The sequence below is a fragment of the Mesoplodon mirus genome (assembly GCF_964341445.2).
Source record: "Mesoplodon mirus genome assembly, chromosome: 2".
NCBI classification, from domain to species: domain Eukaryota; kingdom Metazoa; phylum Chordata; class Mammalia; order Artiodactyla; family Ziphiidae; genus Mesoplodon; species Mesoplodon mirus.
In genome coordinates, this window is record NC_138977.1 from 171,324,520 (window position 1) to 171,340,884 (window position 16,365).

The following is a 16,365-nucleotide window of genomic DNA, read 5'->3' on the forward strand; positions in this document are numbered from 1 at the left end:
AGATATTTCATCATTAGTGTATAGGAAAGCAAGAGATTTCTGTACATTAATGTTGTATCCTGCTACTTTATCAAATTCATTTATAAGTTCTAGTAGTTTTCTGGTAGTATCTTTAGGATTCTCTACGTATAGTATCATGGCATCTGCAAGCAGTGACAGTTTTACTTCTTCTTTTCTGATTTGGATTCCTTTTATTTCTTTTTCTTCTCTGATTGCTGTGGCTAAAACTTCCAAAACTATGTTGAATAAGAGTGGTGAGAGTGGACAACCTTGTCTTGTTCCTGATCTTAGAGGAAATGGTTTCAGTTTTTCACCATTGAGAATGATGTTGGCTGTGGGTTTGTCATATATGGCCTATATTATGTTGAGGTAAGTTCCCTCTATGCCTACTTTCTGGAGGGTTTTTATCATAAATGGGTGTTGAATATGTCGAAAGCTTTTTCTGCATCTATTGAGATGATCATATGGTTTTTCTCCTTCAGTTGGTTAATATGGTGTATCACATTGATTGATTTGCATAGATTGAAGAATCCTTGCATTCCTGGGATAAACCCCACTTGATCATGGTGTATGATCCTTTTAATGTGCTGTTGGATTCTGTTTGCTAGTATTTTGTTGAGGATTTTTGCATCAGTGTTAATCAGTGATATTGGCCTGTAGTTTTCTTTCTTTGTGACATCCTTGCCTGGTTTTGGTATCAAGGTGATGGTGGCCTCGTAGAATGAGTTTTGGAGTGCTCCTCCCTCTGCTATATTTTGGAAGAGTTTGAGAAGAGTAGGTGTTAGCTCTTCTCTAAATGTTTGATAGAATTCGCCTGTGAAGCCATCTGGTCCTGGGCTTTTGTTTGTTGGATGATTTTTAATCGCAGTTTCAATTTCAGTGCTTGTGATTGGTCTGTTTATATTTTCTATTTCTTCCTGGTTCAGTCTCACAAGGTTGTGTTTTTCTAAGAATTTGTCCATTTCTTCCAGGTTGTCCATTATATTGGCATATAGTTGCTTGCAGTAATCTCTCATGATCCTTTGTATCTCTGCAGTGTCAGTTATTACTTCTCCTTTTTCATTTGTAACTCTATTGATTTGGCTTTTCTCCCTTTTTTTCTTGATGAGTCTGGCTAATGGTTTATCAATTTTGTTTATCTTCTCAAAGAACCAGTGTTGAATTTTATTGATCTTTACTATCATTTCCTTCATTTCTTTTTCATTTATTTCTGATCTGATCTTTATGATTTCTTTCCTTCTGCTAACTCTGGGGTTTTTTTGTTCTTCTTTCTCTAATTGCTTTAGGGGTAAGGTTAGGTTGTTTATTTGAGATGTTTCTTGTTTTTTGAGGTAGGATTGTGTTGCTATAAACTTCCCTCGTAGAACTGCTTTTGCTGCATCCCACAGGTTTTGGGTTGTTGTGTTTTCATTGTCATTTGTTACTAGGTATTTTTTGATTTCCTCTTTGTTCTTCAATGATCTCTTGGTTATTTAGTAGTGAATTGTTTAGCCTCCATGTGTTTGTATTTTTTACAGATTTTTTTCCTGTAATTGATATCTAGTCTCATAACGTTGTGGTCAGAACAGATACTTGATACGATTTCAATTTTATTAAATTTACCAAGGCTTGATTTGTGACCCAAGATATGATCTATCCTGGAGAATGTTCCATGAGCACTTGAGAAGAAAGTGTATTCTGTTGTTTTTGGATGGAATGTCCTATAAATATCAATTAAATTTATCTGGTCTATTGTGTCATTTAAAGCTTGTGTTTCCTTATTTATTTTCATTTTGGATGATCTCTGCATTGGTGTAAGTGAGGTGTTAAAGTCCCCCACTATTTTTGTGTTACTGTAGATTTCCTGTTTTATAACTATTAGCATTTGCCTTAAGGATTGAGGTGTTCCTATGTTGGGTGCATGTATATTTACAATTGTTATATCTTCTTCTTGGATTGATCCCTTTATCATTATGTAGTGTCCTTCTTTGTCTCTTGTAATAGTCTTTATTTTAAAGTCTATTTTGTCTGATATGATAATTGCTACTCCGGCTTCTTTTGATTTCCATTTGCATGGAATATCTTTTTCTATCCCCTCACTTTCAGTCTGTATGTGTCCCTAGGTCTGAAGTGGGTGTCTTGTAGACAGCCTGTATATGGGTCTTGTTTTTTTATCCATTGAGCCAGTCTATGTCTTTTTGTTGGAGCATTTAATCCATTTACATTGAAGGTAGTTATCAATATGTATGTTCCTATTACCATTTTCTTAATTGTTTTGGGTTTGTTATTGTAGGTCTTTTCTTTCTCTTCTGTTTCCTGTGTAGAGAAGTTCCTTTAGCATTTGTTGTAAAGCTGTTTTGGTGGTGCTGAATTCTATTAACTTTTGCTCGTCTGTAAAGGTTTTAATTTCTCCATTGAATCTGAATGACAGCCTTGCTGGTATAGAGTAATCTTGATTGTAGGTTTTTCCCCTTCATCACTTTAAATATGTCCTGCCATACCCTTCTGGCTTGCAGAGTTTCTGCTGAAAGGTCAGCTGTTAACCTTATGTGGATTCCCTTGTATGTTATTTGTTGCTTTTCCCTTGCTGCTTTTAATATTTTTTCTTTGTGTTTAATTTTTATTAGTTTGATTAATATGTGTCTTCATGTGTTTCTCCTTGGATTTATCCTGTACAGGACTCTTTGCTCTTCCTGAACTTGATTGAGTATTTCCTTTCCCATATTAGGGAAGTTTTTAAGTATAATCTCTTCAAATATTTTCTCAGTCCCTTTCTTTTTCTCTTCTTCTTCTGGGACCCCTATAATTCGAATGTTGGTGTTTTTAATGTTGTCCCAGATGTCTGTGAGACTGTCCTCAATTATTTTCATTCTTTTTTCTTTATTCTCCTCTGTGGTAGTTATATCCCCTATTTTATCTTCCAGGTCAGTTTTCTGTTCTTCTGCCTCAGTTATTCTGCCATTGATTCCTTCTAGAGAATTTTTAATTTCATTTATTGTGTTGTTTGTTTGCCCTTTCGTTCTTCTCAGTCCTTGTTAAATGTTTCTTGTATTTTTTCCTTCTATTTCCAAGATTTTGGATCATCTTTAGTATCATTACTCTGAATTCTTTTTCAGGTAGACTGCCTATTTCCCCTTCATTTGTTTGGTCTGGTGGGTTTTAACCTTGCTCTTTCATCTGCTGTGTATTTCTCTATCTTCTTATTTTGCTTAACTTACTGTGTTTGGGGTCTCCTTTTCGCAGGGTGCAGATTCGTAGTTCCCATTGTTTTTGGTGTCTTCCCCCCAGTGGCTAAGTTTGGTTCAGTGGGTTGTGTAGGCTTCCTGATGGAGGGGACTATTGCCTGTTTTCTGGTGGATGAGGCTGGATCTTGTCTTTCTGGTGGGCAGGACTGTGTCTGGTGGTGTGTATTGTGGTGTCTGTGACCTTATTATTATTTTAGGCAGCCTCTCTGGTAATGGGTGGGGTTGTGTCCCTGTCTTGCTAGTTGTTTGGCATGCGGTGTCCAGCACTGTAGCTTGCTGGCCATTGAGTGGAACTGGGTCTTTGCATTGAGATGGAGATCTCTGGGAGAGCTTTTGCCATTTGATATTACATGGAGCCGGGAGGTCTCTGGTGGACCAGTGTCCTGAACTTGGCTCTCCCACCTCAGAGGCATAAGGCTGACACCTGCCCGGAGCACCAAAACCCTGTCAGCCACATGGCTCAGAAGATAAGGGAGAAAAAATGATGGATGGATGGTGGATGGATGAATGGAAGAAGGAAGGAAGGAGGGAAGGAAGGAAGGAAGGAAGGAAACAGTTATTAAAATAAAAAATGAAGAAATTGTTAAAAATAAAAGAAATTAAAAGTAATAAAAGAAAGAAAGGAAGAAGAGAGCAACCAAACCAAATAACAAATCCACCAATGGTAACAAGCTCTATAAACTATACTAAAAAAAAAATGGACAGACAGAACACTAGGACAAATGGTAAAAGCAAAGCTATACAGACTTAATCACACAAAGAAGCATACACATACACACTCACAAAAAGTAAAAAGGAAGAAAATATATATATCTTTTGGGAAGTCTGTGGTCTTCTGCCAGCGTTCAGTAGGTTTTGTAGGAGTTGTTCCACATGTAGATGTATTTCTGATGTATTTGTGGGGAGGAAGGTGAGCTCCACGTCTTACTCCTCCACCATCTTGAAGGTCTCCTGAATTTGTACTTATTCAAAACCTTGCCCACCCATCCCCCAGTGCACACACCCACAGTCCTCTTTGGGATTCATGGCTTTCCATACCAGCCGCCCGAGTTAAGTTGCAGACACTGGCCATGGAAAGCATCCACATAGGCTAGTCATCTAATGAGGGGACTGACCCTTTGATGCTGGCATCACTAATGTCAGATCTTAACTACCTAAGCTCACAGCTCAGAGCCCTACTGTGACATCAGAGAGTTTCACTATTAACTCCCAATGAGACGGCATCCTGTTGCGTTCTTAAAGATAATTATGATGATGCTGATTTCTGGTTTTGTCATGGAAGAGAAACACATATAGATATGTGACCAATAATAATTTTATACAAAATTTACTGTTACATTAAGGTATTGAAATAATTTTAAGTGAACTGAAAACAGAAAGCATCCACTTCTTATATTTTTCAATCAATTTTTAGGTCCTGTAGATGTCAATATTCTAGCTAAATGTAATCCCTGCTTATCAAATCCATGTAAAAATGATGGCACCTGTAACAATGATCCAGTTGACTTTTATCGCTGCACCTGTCCATATGGTTTCAAGGTAAGTAGAAGCTGTCGTGGGAACCAAGATCTGAAAACATAGCTTTCCTTGGTGGGTCTTTATTATTCTGCTGTGCTTTCTCTATGTGCTGAGGACTACTTTATTTACACTCAACTTGACCATTCCTTGTCCAGGGGCAGGACTGTGATGTTCCAATTCATGCATGCATCAGTAACCCATGTAAACATGGAGGAACTTGCCACTTAAAAGAAGGAGAAAAAGATGGCTTCTGGTAGGTCATTGGTCTGTGATCTTCTGTGTCTGACGTATTGGAGCAAGAATAAGCAAAGATTCATTTTTCCTTTTTAAATCCAAGGGCTTTATTTTAAAAAGAATACCAGAAATGCTGTTCATAAGGAAGCAAAGATGCAATTTCCTTTTTAAATCCAAGGGCTTTATTTTAAAAAGAATACCAGAAATTCTGTTCATAAGGAAAATATGTATTAGTCCTTTGCAGAGATATTTCAATATAAAAACAAATTGAGACATTACAGTGTTCTCAGCTCAGGATGCTACAAAGCCAAGCAATTTAAAAACACTCTCATACGTACATTGGAACTAATTAAGTCAGATTAGGTCAAGACAAATTAGTGGCTCTGTTAAGCTAATTAATAGTCAAATAGTCCCCTACTGCAACGCATATATCCATCTGTTGTTTTGCGTGTTGCTTTAACAGACTGTGTGTAATGATAAGATGTAGGTCCCACTGAAACAGAAAAGTAATGACTCACTTCCAAGCCACAATATGTGTAGACAAACATGCTGTGAACATTTTTAATCGGGAATTATTTAATCATACAGTACAGTTACTTCAGATCTACTTCATGAATCATGAAACAGGGTTCTTATAATGAAAACTAATAACTTTGCATAAGAATGCTAATCTACTACTAAAGCTTGTTAGAAATACCACTTTTTATAATACATATGCTTCATTTCTGCATTCTGTTATGAAGTTGTCTCTTTTTCATCAAGCCTTTACTGAAAGATTATTCTGATGCATAGCAAGATGAAAGGTACAATGTATTATGCCAGTGAAAAATTGTATTTGTTGAGAGTTAAAGAGAATATTCATATTTTATAATTGCAAGGAAGATAAAGTTTTATTTTCAGATTTCTTTTTTGCTTTGAGACATCAAGAACATTACACATAGGTTAGTAAGTGTAATTTTTAAAAAATCAGAATCATTCCTCCTCATTTATGAGCAAAGAAGCATGAATTATTTTATTAGAACACAGCTAGAGATTAAGATATCTAGGGCTGTAGAGTAAACTTTTCTCATTTTTTAGACCTGCAAATGTATTGGATTTATTGACTTATAGGACCATGGGGCCATTTGCCATCTTGCAGCCAGCATAAATTTTCTTTCTCAAATTGTTTCTGATTTGGGGGATATTACCTTAAATTGATGCTTACAACGTGTCATTTAAAAGCATTTTAAAAATCAATTTCTTGTCATTAAAAGCTCTGTAATTGATGAGTGTATTTAGTTTTTTTCAATATTTAGACCATATGGTTTGGAAATATAGGAAGGTGTCTTTTGTCTTTTCTTCCCCTGGCATTCAGGTGTATTTGTGCTGATGGGTTTGAAGGAGAAAATTGTGAAATCAATGTTGATGACTGTGAAGATAATGACTGTGAAAATAACTCTACATGTGTTGATGGAATCAATAACTACACGTGCCTTTGCCCATCTGAGTACACAGGTAGGAAGACTAGGAAATGCTATTCCATCAATCTGTGTATCTGTTTGAAAGCCCCACTGGCACTATGCTGCATGTGTTTAGTAGACCATTGTATTATTCAATAACTGATAGGTGTTTTGGAAATTAGGTGTAATGTAATAACAGATGGAGTTAAAGATGGTTTCAGCCAACCAAATAAAAGTCCTGGGGAGCTCAGTTAGAACAAAAGCATCCATCATAAAGTAATACTTTCCAGCACAAAGGAAGTTATCATACTGAAGCTTTTAGTCCCACAACTGAATGACATTTTCATGCAAAGCACTTTTCCTATGCAGACCAACCCACCGAAACATATGTGAAAAGGGAGCATTTCTTTACGTAGGCAAAAAATAACCAAGCATTTGAGATTCTTTGTGTCCATACTTGTTTATTCATCAGTGAGTGTTTGCATGTAGCAACTCATGTCCTTCAAAATAGATCGCATTAGGAAGATATTGATCACTTTGGATAATCTTATCAGACCATTCTCCCCCCACCCCACCTTTTTTTTTCTATCTTGATACAAAATGTCAGGAATAAAGGTGGTAACTCTCATGAGACTATCCAAACTGCTAAACTTCTGCCCTGGATAAACCAATTTGCTATAAAGTCAACATCAAGTTTAAAACTTATTATGTCAGAATATCTATTTTGATCGATTTTTGTGGCTATGAATAAGAAACCTCATAGTTACATTCTTAATAAACCATTTAGTTTTAAAATTGGTAGAGAAAAGGAGAATGTTCCATATTTTATTTGTAAGAAAAAAATGGAAAAGTAGATTCTGTCACTCTATTCAAAGTTACCATTTTCATTTGGCTGGGTATTTTTCATTAACTGTATTTATTTCCATATACATAGTTAAGAATATCAGAGGGTAAAATAGCTACTTGGATGACTGAGGTTAACATCTCTAGATATGAAAAATGGAAGCACATCTGTATGATTAATTTTCCCAGGGATTTGTTAGAAAAACACTGAAATTTAAGCTTTTATGGAATACTCAAACTTTGCATTTTAAGAGGTACTTTCTTGATGGGAAGATGCTAAATAGAATAATGAGTTTTTATTTTGATATCCCGGGTCTGTTTGAGAGATTCTGCAGCTGCCTTTTCTATGGTATGATCTTTTTATTCACACCAGTGCAGTGCCTGATGCCATATGAAGTAATATACTAAGTTTACAGTAGAAATTTTAACATGTACCAACAGTTACTCTATTATATATATATAGCACTTGGACTCCTTAGTGGCCAGAATTTGAATTCTTTGTTATTTTGCATTAATTAAGGATAACAAGTATGTCTAATATGCACCCATTCTAACATAGCTAGGAAGAGTTTAGGTGTCACGTAGCTTTGACATTCACATGAGTTTTACTTGTGTCACACCTCAGATACATGCCATTAGCCTGAGTGCACAGATTCTCGAGCCCTTGGAGCTACCCCGAGAATCTGAGTTTTTCTGGATGGACTAATTTAGACTTACACAAGCAGCCCAATGCTTGCAACAAAATCTGTAGCTAGTACCTTCTTAGAGATAGTTCTCTATCCTGTAATTGTTCTGATCATTATAGGAAGAACTTAATTCACTTAATGTCAGAGACCTCTTTAAACTAACCTACTCTGACCAGGACAAATTGGATCCGAGTATTTCCAGCACAGTTTGGTTAGCCAATGTGTTCCTGAGCACAGAAACCAGGAATTTTTCTATATCCCCTTACCAATGAAAACCTAGACCTGACGGCACTGCTGTATTCAGATTCTTAATACCTTTTCCATGATAATTTATATAAAGTGGCAGTCTCTTCTGAGTTGGTTTGGTTGGGTCCGCCTTTGGCTTTAGATTTGCTCTACTTTATTCCTTATCCATTTCTTTGAGTCTTTGTTTTACCTTCTCTCCCTTTGTTTTCCAAGCTCCCTTCCTACACCTGATCTTCTTAAACACATGTTTTCTGCATCCTAAAGTGATTCAGTTTAGTGCAATTTCCTCTGAAAAGTATTATGAAGCTTCATTTCCCTGTGTCAGATCTCTTTCTTTGAAACACATCCAAAAAACCCCAAAGCTTATTAGCACAACCACTTTAGAGCCAAATTGTGACATCTATAAAAGCTATCATGTGGGAATCTGCCATGACTATTTGTCAAGAGCCATTTGGTGCTCAACAAGAACTGAGACTCTTCTGGTTTTTTCAGTCATATCTATTGCAGGTATCAGTTTGCCTTAATTCGGGCTAAGGATAAACATTGCACTCTATAGAAAGTTCGTAGCATACAAAACATGAAGATACTATCACTATAACTTTGGGTTGGGTTTTGTGGGAAGTGAAGAGTTTTGCAAATTGGCATTAGAGCAGATACCTAAATCAGACATATTTGTAAATCATCTATTAGCTGTAGCATTTTTGTCCATATGTGAAATGAGCTCATTTACAAAACATCAAACAACCATCTGCAGATTTTGAAATCAGTGGCACATAAATGGCCTTTAATTATAGGAAGGTATAAATTGTACTCCAGAGCTTTATATCCTGCTTCATCCAAGTCTGCAGTTAGGGAGGCATTTTCTTATATCATGGCTGTATTGTTTTTGATTTAAGTTTGGAATCTGATTAATGAGCATGAGATCTTGGAACAGAACCCTGACTGTGCTCAGGGAATATAATAATGTTGTCATTGCTTAAAAATCATTCAAGTTACAAGTTGCTTTTCTGTTTGGAGATTTTTTTTTTTACTCTATCTCTGAGGCATTCAGTGAGAAAATGAATTCTTTAGTAGGAACAAATAAGACTTCATAGGAAAAACGTGTAAATTACTATGGTGAAAGTTTTTACATTTGGCACCCATGTTAAGAATCAGAATGGATATGATATGTTAACAGAGAAAATTCAAAGATCTGAAAGCAATCTGACAGAGAGGTCATGATATGACGGGCAGGCTGTAAAACATGGCTACATGTGTTCAAAATAAAATGAACCACTGTTGGGAAATTTATTAAATTTATTTAAGCCCATGTAACCAGAACTTCACAGTAAATAGTTATTGACTTATTATAGGACAAAATTCTGTCCTTTCCTGCTGCAGGGATTGACAACATAAATTTTAAGGGTTAGTATTGTTTTTCTGTTATGTAACCATTACTATCCCCTCCCCACCGAAAGCATCCAAACTGTTATTTTCTACCTAATTCAATCCATCATCTGTCCTATGTATAACATATGACTGTTGATTGCTAGTATTCTTCAGACAAGATTAATTTTTGATAAGTTTAATTCACTATGATTCTAAATTAAAATCACTACGCTAAGGATTAATAAGACACTGAAATTGCTAAACAAATAATTTAAAAATTCACTCCAGGGTTTTAATAGTAGCTTGAGAGATTGTGTTTTTGGTGATGGTTGGTCATTCTTTTAAAATCAATATTATATCCTTTTTAAAAATAAGACATTTCTTGAAAGTAAAGTTTTAAAAAATTCCTCAAATTGCACTAGCCCAAAACTTATAAAAGTGAACATTGTAAGTATGGCACCCCTGCGATGTTGAAAAACTTGACACCTTTTCTTAAGCTCTGGTATGAATTCAGGTATTGCACTGAAAAATGTGGTTTTGAATGTTTCCTAAGAGCCAGAACCCTGGATCTGCTGTGTCAAGACTATGTTTCTTAATTAACCCTCTTCTCACAGGACCACATACAAAGATGATACAAAATTGATCACATTTTAACCATGGGGTATTGCTTAATGGGATGGCATACATTCAGTAAATGAAAGTTTCCATACAAGTTGGGTGTGTAAAGGCTTAGAATGTATTTTGCGGAAAAAAATTCAGAACATTTTAATTTTTCCATTTTGTACCATTATCTCTTTGTTTTCCAAATCTCCAATGCCCACACACAAACCATTATGTACACATCTTACAAAGTAAAGTCGCCTGTTGTTAAATCACCGGTTTAGCCACAGATCTCTTGCTGCCTGTGATGGCGTCTGCCTTTTACCTCATTTTCTCCTTGTTTGTGCGTTTGGCCCGGCTGTAGGTAAGAAATCTAAGCCTTGCTTCAGTTTGCTCTCTCACTCTGGGCTTCTCTGTTGTTAATGCTGTGCTTTGGCTTCCTGTGCTCCGCTGTGTACTGCAATGTAAAACGTCTTTTGTCTCTTCTGTCTTTGTGCTGCCAGCTGCTAATCTGAATGAGGTGGAAAAAGGTTAGTTGCCTTTTAAGTCTATTATTTTATTTTAGTTTCCCTCTTTCTTTCAGAGCTGCATAGATTTCATGGTGTGGACATGGTAAAAGGAATGTTGACAAAAATGAAATCTGAGATCAATATGTCAAATCAGTCATTCAGATCCTTGATATGTAGATAGCTATGCCAAATAGTATAAAGAGGGTATCTGAAATGCACTTTACCAATTTCTGGAAGACTGTGAAAGAAATTCTCTGAGTGGGCAGAAGAAGTGGCTAAAAATAAAGACAAATGCTTTCTAGTTTCTACTTGTCTGTATGCTTTTCCTTTTTTAAAGATATCCCAAACATGTATTATTTTTATCATGAAAAACATAAGTCATTTAATACAGTACATAGGCTGTAGCTAGAAATAATTTTAAATAGTGAGAATTTTCCCATAATTTTAAATTAATATCTTTAGTCATTTGAAACATGAAAAATATTAAAAGATATATATATTTATTAAAACATTTTATAAAATAAAAATTCAAAGCCCAAGAGGTTGATTTATAAAATGACATTGTCAAACTCATAGAATGTCATGAGCACTAGGCAGTGTATTTAAAGCATAAAAAGAGCTATATCTAATCATTGACACTTTATGGTCTGCATGGCTTTCCAAATACATCAAAGCCCAGGAAAGGAAGTCCTGTAGTGCTCAAGGTGATCAGCATGTCTGGGGAATCATCATGAAATCTTTGTTAAATTTTTATCTCAAAGATTCAGAATTATACCTAATAACATTGTATTTTCACTCAGCTTACCAAGAGTCTTTAAGTGCCAAGTACAGGCACAGCATCCTAAAAGTGTGCTTGTCTTGACAGTTCCAGTTGTATGTAAGGCATTAGCAGTATGATTATAGGGCTAACATGGACTATATTGTATAGCAGCTCTGTCTCCTCTTGCTAAGGACTTCATTTTTTTTTTCTGTTGCATTGTTCAGATGATTTATTGTGTTTAGTCACTTACTATGTGCAGAGTTAAGTTAAAAAACATGAAAAAAAATTGTTTCCTATTTGGGAATGTAAAAAATATAGCCTGTACATTCTCTGTGGATTAATGCATCCAATACCATCCTTGGTAAAATGTCATCTTTTCTTTTTTACAAGTACTAAAACAATTGGTGGTCTGGGGCAGAGATGTCTAAGGTCCGAGTCTATCTCAGAAAACACAATGACAATTATTCTGTCACAGTAAAGTGTCCTTAAATAGTTATATATACTCTCTGGAGCAAGCTTGGCAGTATGATATTGTTTTACATCACCACATGTTTTCATGTGTTGACTAAATCTCATGCTTATCTTTATAAAAGATGTCTCTTATTTTCAATAATCTGCTGCTGACTGAATTTGCTTTAAAAAGCAGTCAAACCATTTTCTATTATTTGAATCCAAAACATAACTAGAAATGAAATTTCAACTTCTTTACAGCACCCAGCGTAATTTTCTTAAATAAAAAGAAACTCTGTTATTAGCTGACATATTGTTAATTTAAAAAGAACTCTGTAGATATGAGCAATAAGGACTTGAGCAATACCTTGTATAAAACAGTGACAAAGTACTTACCCAAGGATACATACCTTCTAAATAGGGGTCTAGATGCAAACCAGTGTCTAACTGGCCCCAAGGCCTGCACTGTAATTTGGAGGCCTTCCCCTGGAACCAGTCCCTTCTTATTTGCTGCCATCTTCCAGACTTGGCATGTTTTCACATCCACAGTGGCTCTGACTAATCCTTTGTGCCAAATAAGCTTTTCTTCTGCTGTCCTTCAGCTGGCTATAAGTAATTGACCCTTAGGTGTATTTGAAAAGAAAACAAAATTCAGGTGCAGACAGGCAATCTACTTTATCTACACATTGAAAAAAAGAAAGTGCCTAATCAGTGTCTGTACAATTAATTAATTAATTCCCCTGATGACTAGGCTACCTTCCATCACATAGGGCAGGTGGGATACTGATGAATTTATGAAGTTAATGGGAAAAGCTAAAATTTCTCATCTTGGCACTAAAATTTATCAACTGTGGGGCCTGTCACAGTCTAATGACATCTGTCCCACCTCATTTAGATGTTTGAGAATAACATGGAAGAATGTATAAGAAAACACTTGAAAATGTTAGATGTCTATACTCCAGAAGTATCAAGGGCTGCCAGAGAGGACAAATTTAAGTTTTGGATCATTTAGTTCCAACCATCATCACTACAGTGACATGGTGTAGATGGTTTGATGTCATTCCTAATGATGGAAGAATTCTTACGGAATTTTGATAAAGAAAATTCTACCTAAAGTAAGTTATATGTGTGAAGGAACTTCCTCCCCACCATGGTCTTCAGTCTTTTTTCAGTAAAAAGACAGTTTTACTGTCTTTTTAAAAATTATTATTTTGTCATTTTATTTGCCACGCTCACTTCCAATGGAAAGGCTTTATTCGAGAATAAGTCTTTGGTTCTCTTTACCCTCTTATTCTACATTGAAGTGTAAGGAAATACTGAAGAACTCTTGAATTTGGCTGTTTTTTTTAGGTTTTTTATATATTTTTGGATTGTCATGATCTCTTAATAACAGTGACACCTTCTCTCATTAATTGTGCCTCAAGCTGTGTAAGGTCTTTTTTGTCAAAGTCAATATAGCTGCACTCATACTTGCAGTCTTTTTTAACTAGAGAGGGGACTTTGGCAGCCTAATTATATTTTGTGGTTTGCACTCATGTTCCAACCTCTCAAAGCCTTCTTAAATGCATCTGAATCTCAGAAAACATTTTAAAGATCCTATTTGCTCTTTAGTTAATAGGCAGGGGCCCATTGAGTTCAGAACAACCATTTAGCTTAACCAAGGCTTATTCAATCTAATTTGGATTTATTTATTTTGAAATGAAGTTAAATATTTTTGTAGTTTCAGTAGCTGTTGAAATTGGCTACATTATTTAGCCATAATGTTCCAATGAGGAAGTACTGAAAAACACTTCCTTTTTTGTTTATTTATTTGGAGAGGTAAGTTTTTCCATTTTAAAAATTCAAAAGATATTTATTGACAAAATACCTTATTCAGAATACTGTGCTCAGAATTGAAAGTGATATGAAAATACATAAAACATTACCCTTGTCTACCAGGCAGACTCTTTGGTTTGGTTCTTCATTGCAAGTTCAGATTAGGTCAGTTATTTCAGCAGTACAAAGCCATCACTTCTCATATTCCAAGAAAGTTAACAGCAAAGTATAGCTACTTGACTAGTTTTTAAATAAAGAGAAAGAATTGTTTCTGAACACAAAGACTAATAAAACTTTCAGGCAAGCAAGCGTTATGGAGCAACCCATTTCACGTCATTTAGAACAAAAGTGAGAATATAAAATGATTTTCTTTTCTGAAACATCAATATCCACATTTATAGCATGTTTCCTTGAGTCTTCCTGTTTTGAATTATGATAAACTTTATCTCATGAGGTTATACTTTGGCTTTGTCCACTTATGCTTGTGTCCCATTTTGCACACCCTTTGCACCAAGAGGACATTTATCAGTGGCTAATATATCTTCAAAAATTAATGGCTCCTCAAGATCAAGTCCCTATATTTCTCTACTAACAATTGGATTTAATTAAGCTTAGAGAAGTGGGTATTATCGGGATAGTGTATTGATCATATTATGAAACAATTAACTATTGCTAATTGATAGAACAAGTTTCAGGATAATAAACACAAATAAGAAAGCATCAGATTATTATGAAAAGGAACCTTTAGGAAGAGTTAGCTCTTTTATAAAAATAAGCAGAAACACACTGTTCATAAGTAATCCTTTACTTACTGATGAAATAAAGTCAATTATTACTATCACTACTGATAAGGATACTAAATATTCAGATTGGAAACTGGGCATCTGCTCACATTGATGTGCTCTGGTGTCTGGAATTATAATGTTGAGCAGAGTAGGCAACAAATAGCACTAGCCTGGTTCAGCAAAAGAGGAGAAAACAGAAATATTTTTCCTTCAGGTCCAATTCAGTTAACCTGTTCTGGAATGACTCCCATAATCCCATCAGCTGTGTCCACCCTCTAATACAGTTCATCCATCTCCCTGCTACATTGCAAGGTCTGTGAGAGGAGAGAGAATGCTATTCTTTACATGAATAAAGAACAAATGGGAAATGTACAATTTTTTTAGGAATTGTATGGAATTTTTCAAATTATGTAATGAGAAACATTCAGGTCCATTTACCTTAATCTTTCTCAGACACGCCATTTACACTCACACTTCCTCTTGATTCCCGAGTTCATCCTATCTGTTTCTGATTGGGATAGTCATCATTTGGCAGACAAGATTGTCAAGATATCTGAGTCAATAGGCTACCCCTCAAGTTCAGCCTACAAGGCCATACGTGAGGGTGGGAACCTAAAACACAAATCTGCTACCAGTATTCCTTATTCTCTCTTCTTCCTTAAATTACCCCTTATGCCATCTGGGTCTCCTTCATTAACAATTTATAAAGTATTTTCCTTTGAAAAGCAATCAAATAAGTGTTTTCACATTTTTCAACAGCCATCGAGTATCTAATTTGTGCCAGATAATTTGCTAGCAAATGCAAGGGCAATTAAGAGATACAAAACTATAAATAAAGGTATCTATCCCTTGCCCTCAAGTAGTGTACTTTTTTTTTTTTTTTTTTTTGCTGTACTTGGGCCTCTCACTGTTGTGGCCTCTCCCGCTGTGGAGCACAGGCTCCGGATGCGCTGGCTCAGCAGCCATGACTCATGGGCCCAGCCGCTCCACGGCATGTGGGATCTTCCCGGACCGGGGCACAAACCAGCGTCCCCTGCATCGGCAGGCGGACCGTCAACCACTGCGCCACCAGGGAAGCCCAAGTAGTGTACTTTTAAGAAATTAAATCTCAATTTATTTCCAATAGGTTGCTTTTTTTTGATACCTTCCCTCTCTGTGCCAATTCAAATAGAGTAAAATTAGTACCATTTTTCCAGGTTTTTCTTGAGCGAAGCAAGAGCTCAAAATGCAAATATTTGAAGAATGATGTATTTGACCCTCCAAAACTCTGTGTCCTGGGGATGCTGTCAGGAATTCAACCAGACTTCCTCCCCTGTTATAAGTATATTTGAAAGTGTCATAACAGATTAAATATAACACTAGAATGCTGGTTCAGTTATTCAGATTGCTGTCATGAGTTCCCTTTCCATTATTATCAATAGTAATGATCCTTTCATATTAAAAAAGAAACTAGTTTGATACAGTTTATGAATAGGAACAATAACAGGCTGCAGTGTCAGCCCTGGAATCCTCCCCACCCCCTTCTTACATCCGTGGTCCCCAGAATGGCCTCTGAGATTATTTCTGTTTCAGAGAAAAAAGAAACTAATCTGGTTACATTAGCAAAATCTAGTGAGAGATAAGTGTTCCAACAATGCCATGAACCTATATCTAAAATTGTTTGTGTTTGTAAATATGGCCAACCTGAATTTACAGGGCTAACTTTGGGAAAAATATAGATGAGATACTTATTAATTCAAACCCACCCTTTCTTATTGCTCTATTAGTGAAAAAAGTGAATATTTTAAACAGAGTAGTTTGAGTTGGAAAATTCCTGAAATCCTGATCTAGGGACTAGATGACTAACCTTTTCTCTGCTAAGCAGGCTTTGAGAACTGAATAAGCCTCA

General features: G+C 35.8%; 1 protein-coding gene across 2 annotated transcripts in view; it reads left to right on the forward strand.

The window, feature by feature from the left end:
* Positions 1-16,365, forward strand: part of SLIT2 (slit guidance ligand 2) — a 377,012-nt gene that overhangs the window by 326,758 nt on the left and 33,889 nt on the right. For both annotated transcript variants that reach the window (XM_082611084.1, XM_082611085.1), the window contains 3 exons: positions 4,639-4,763; positions 4,898-4,995; positions 6,331-6,470. In XM_082611084.1, coding sequence (XP_082467210.1) covers positions 4,639-4,763; positions 4,898-4,995; positions 6,331-6,470 — 363 coding nt within the window. The remainder of the gene's footprint in view (positions 1-4,638; positions 4,764-4,897; positions 4,996-6,330; positions 6,471-16,365) is intronic.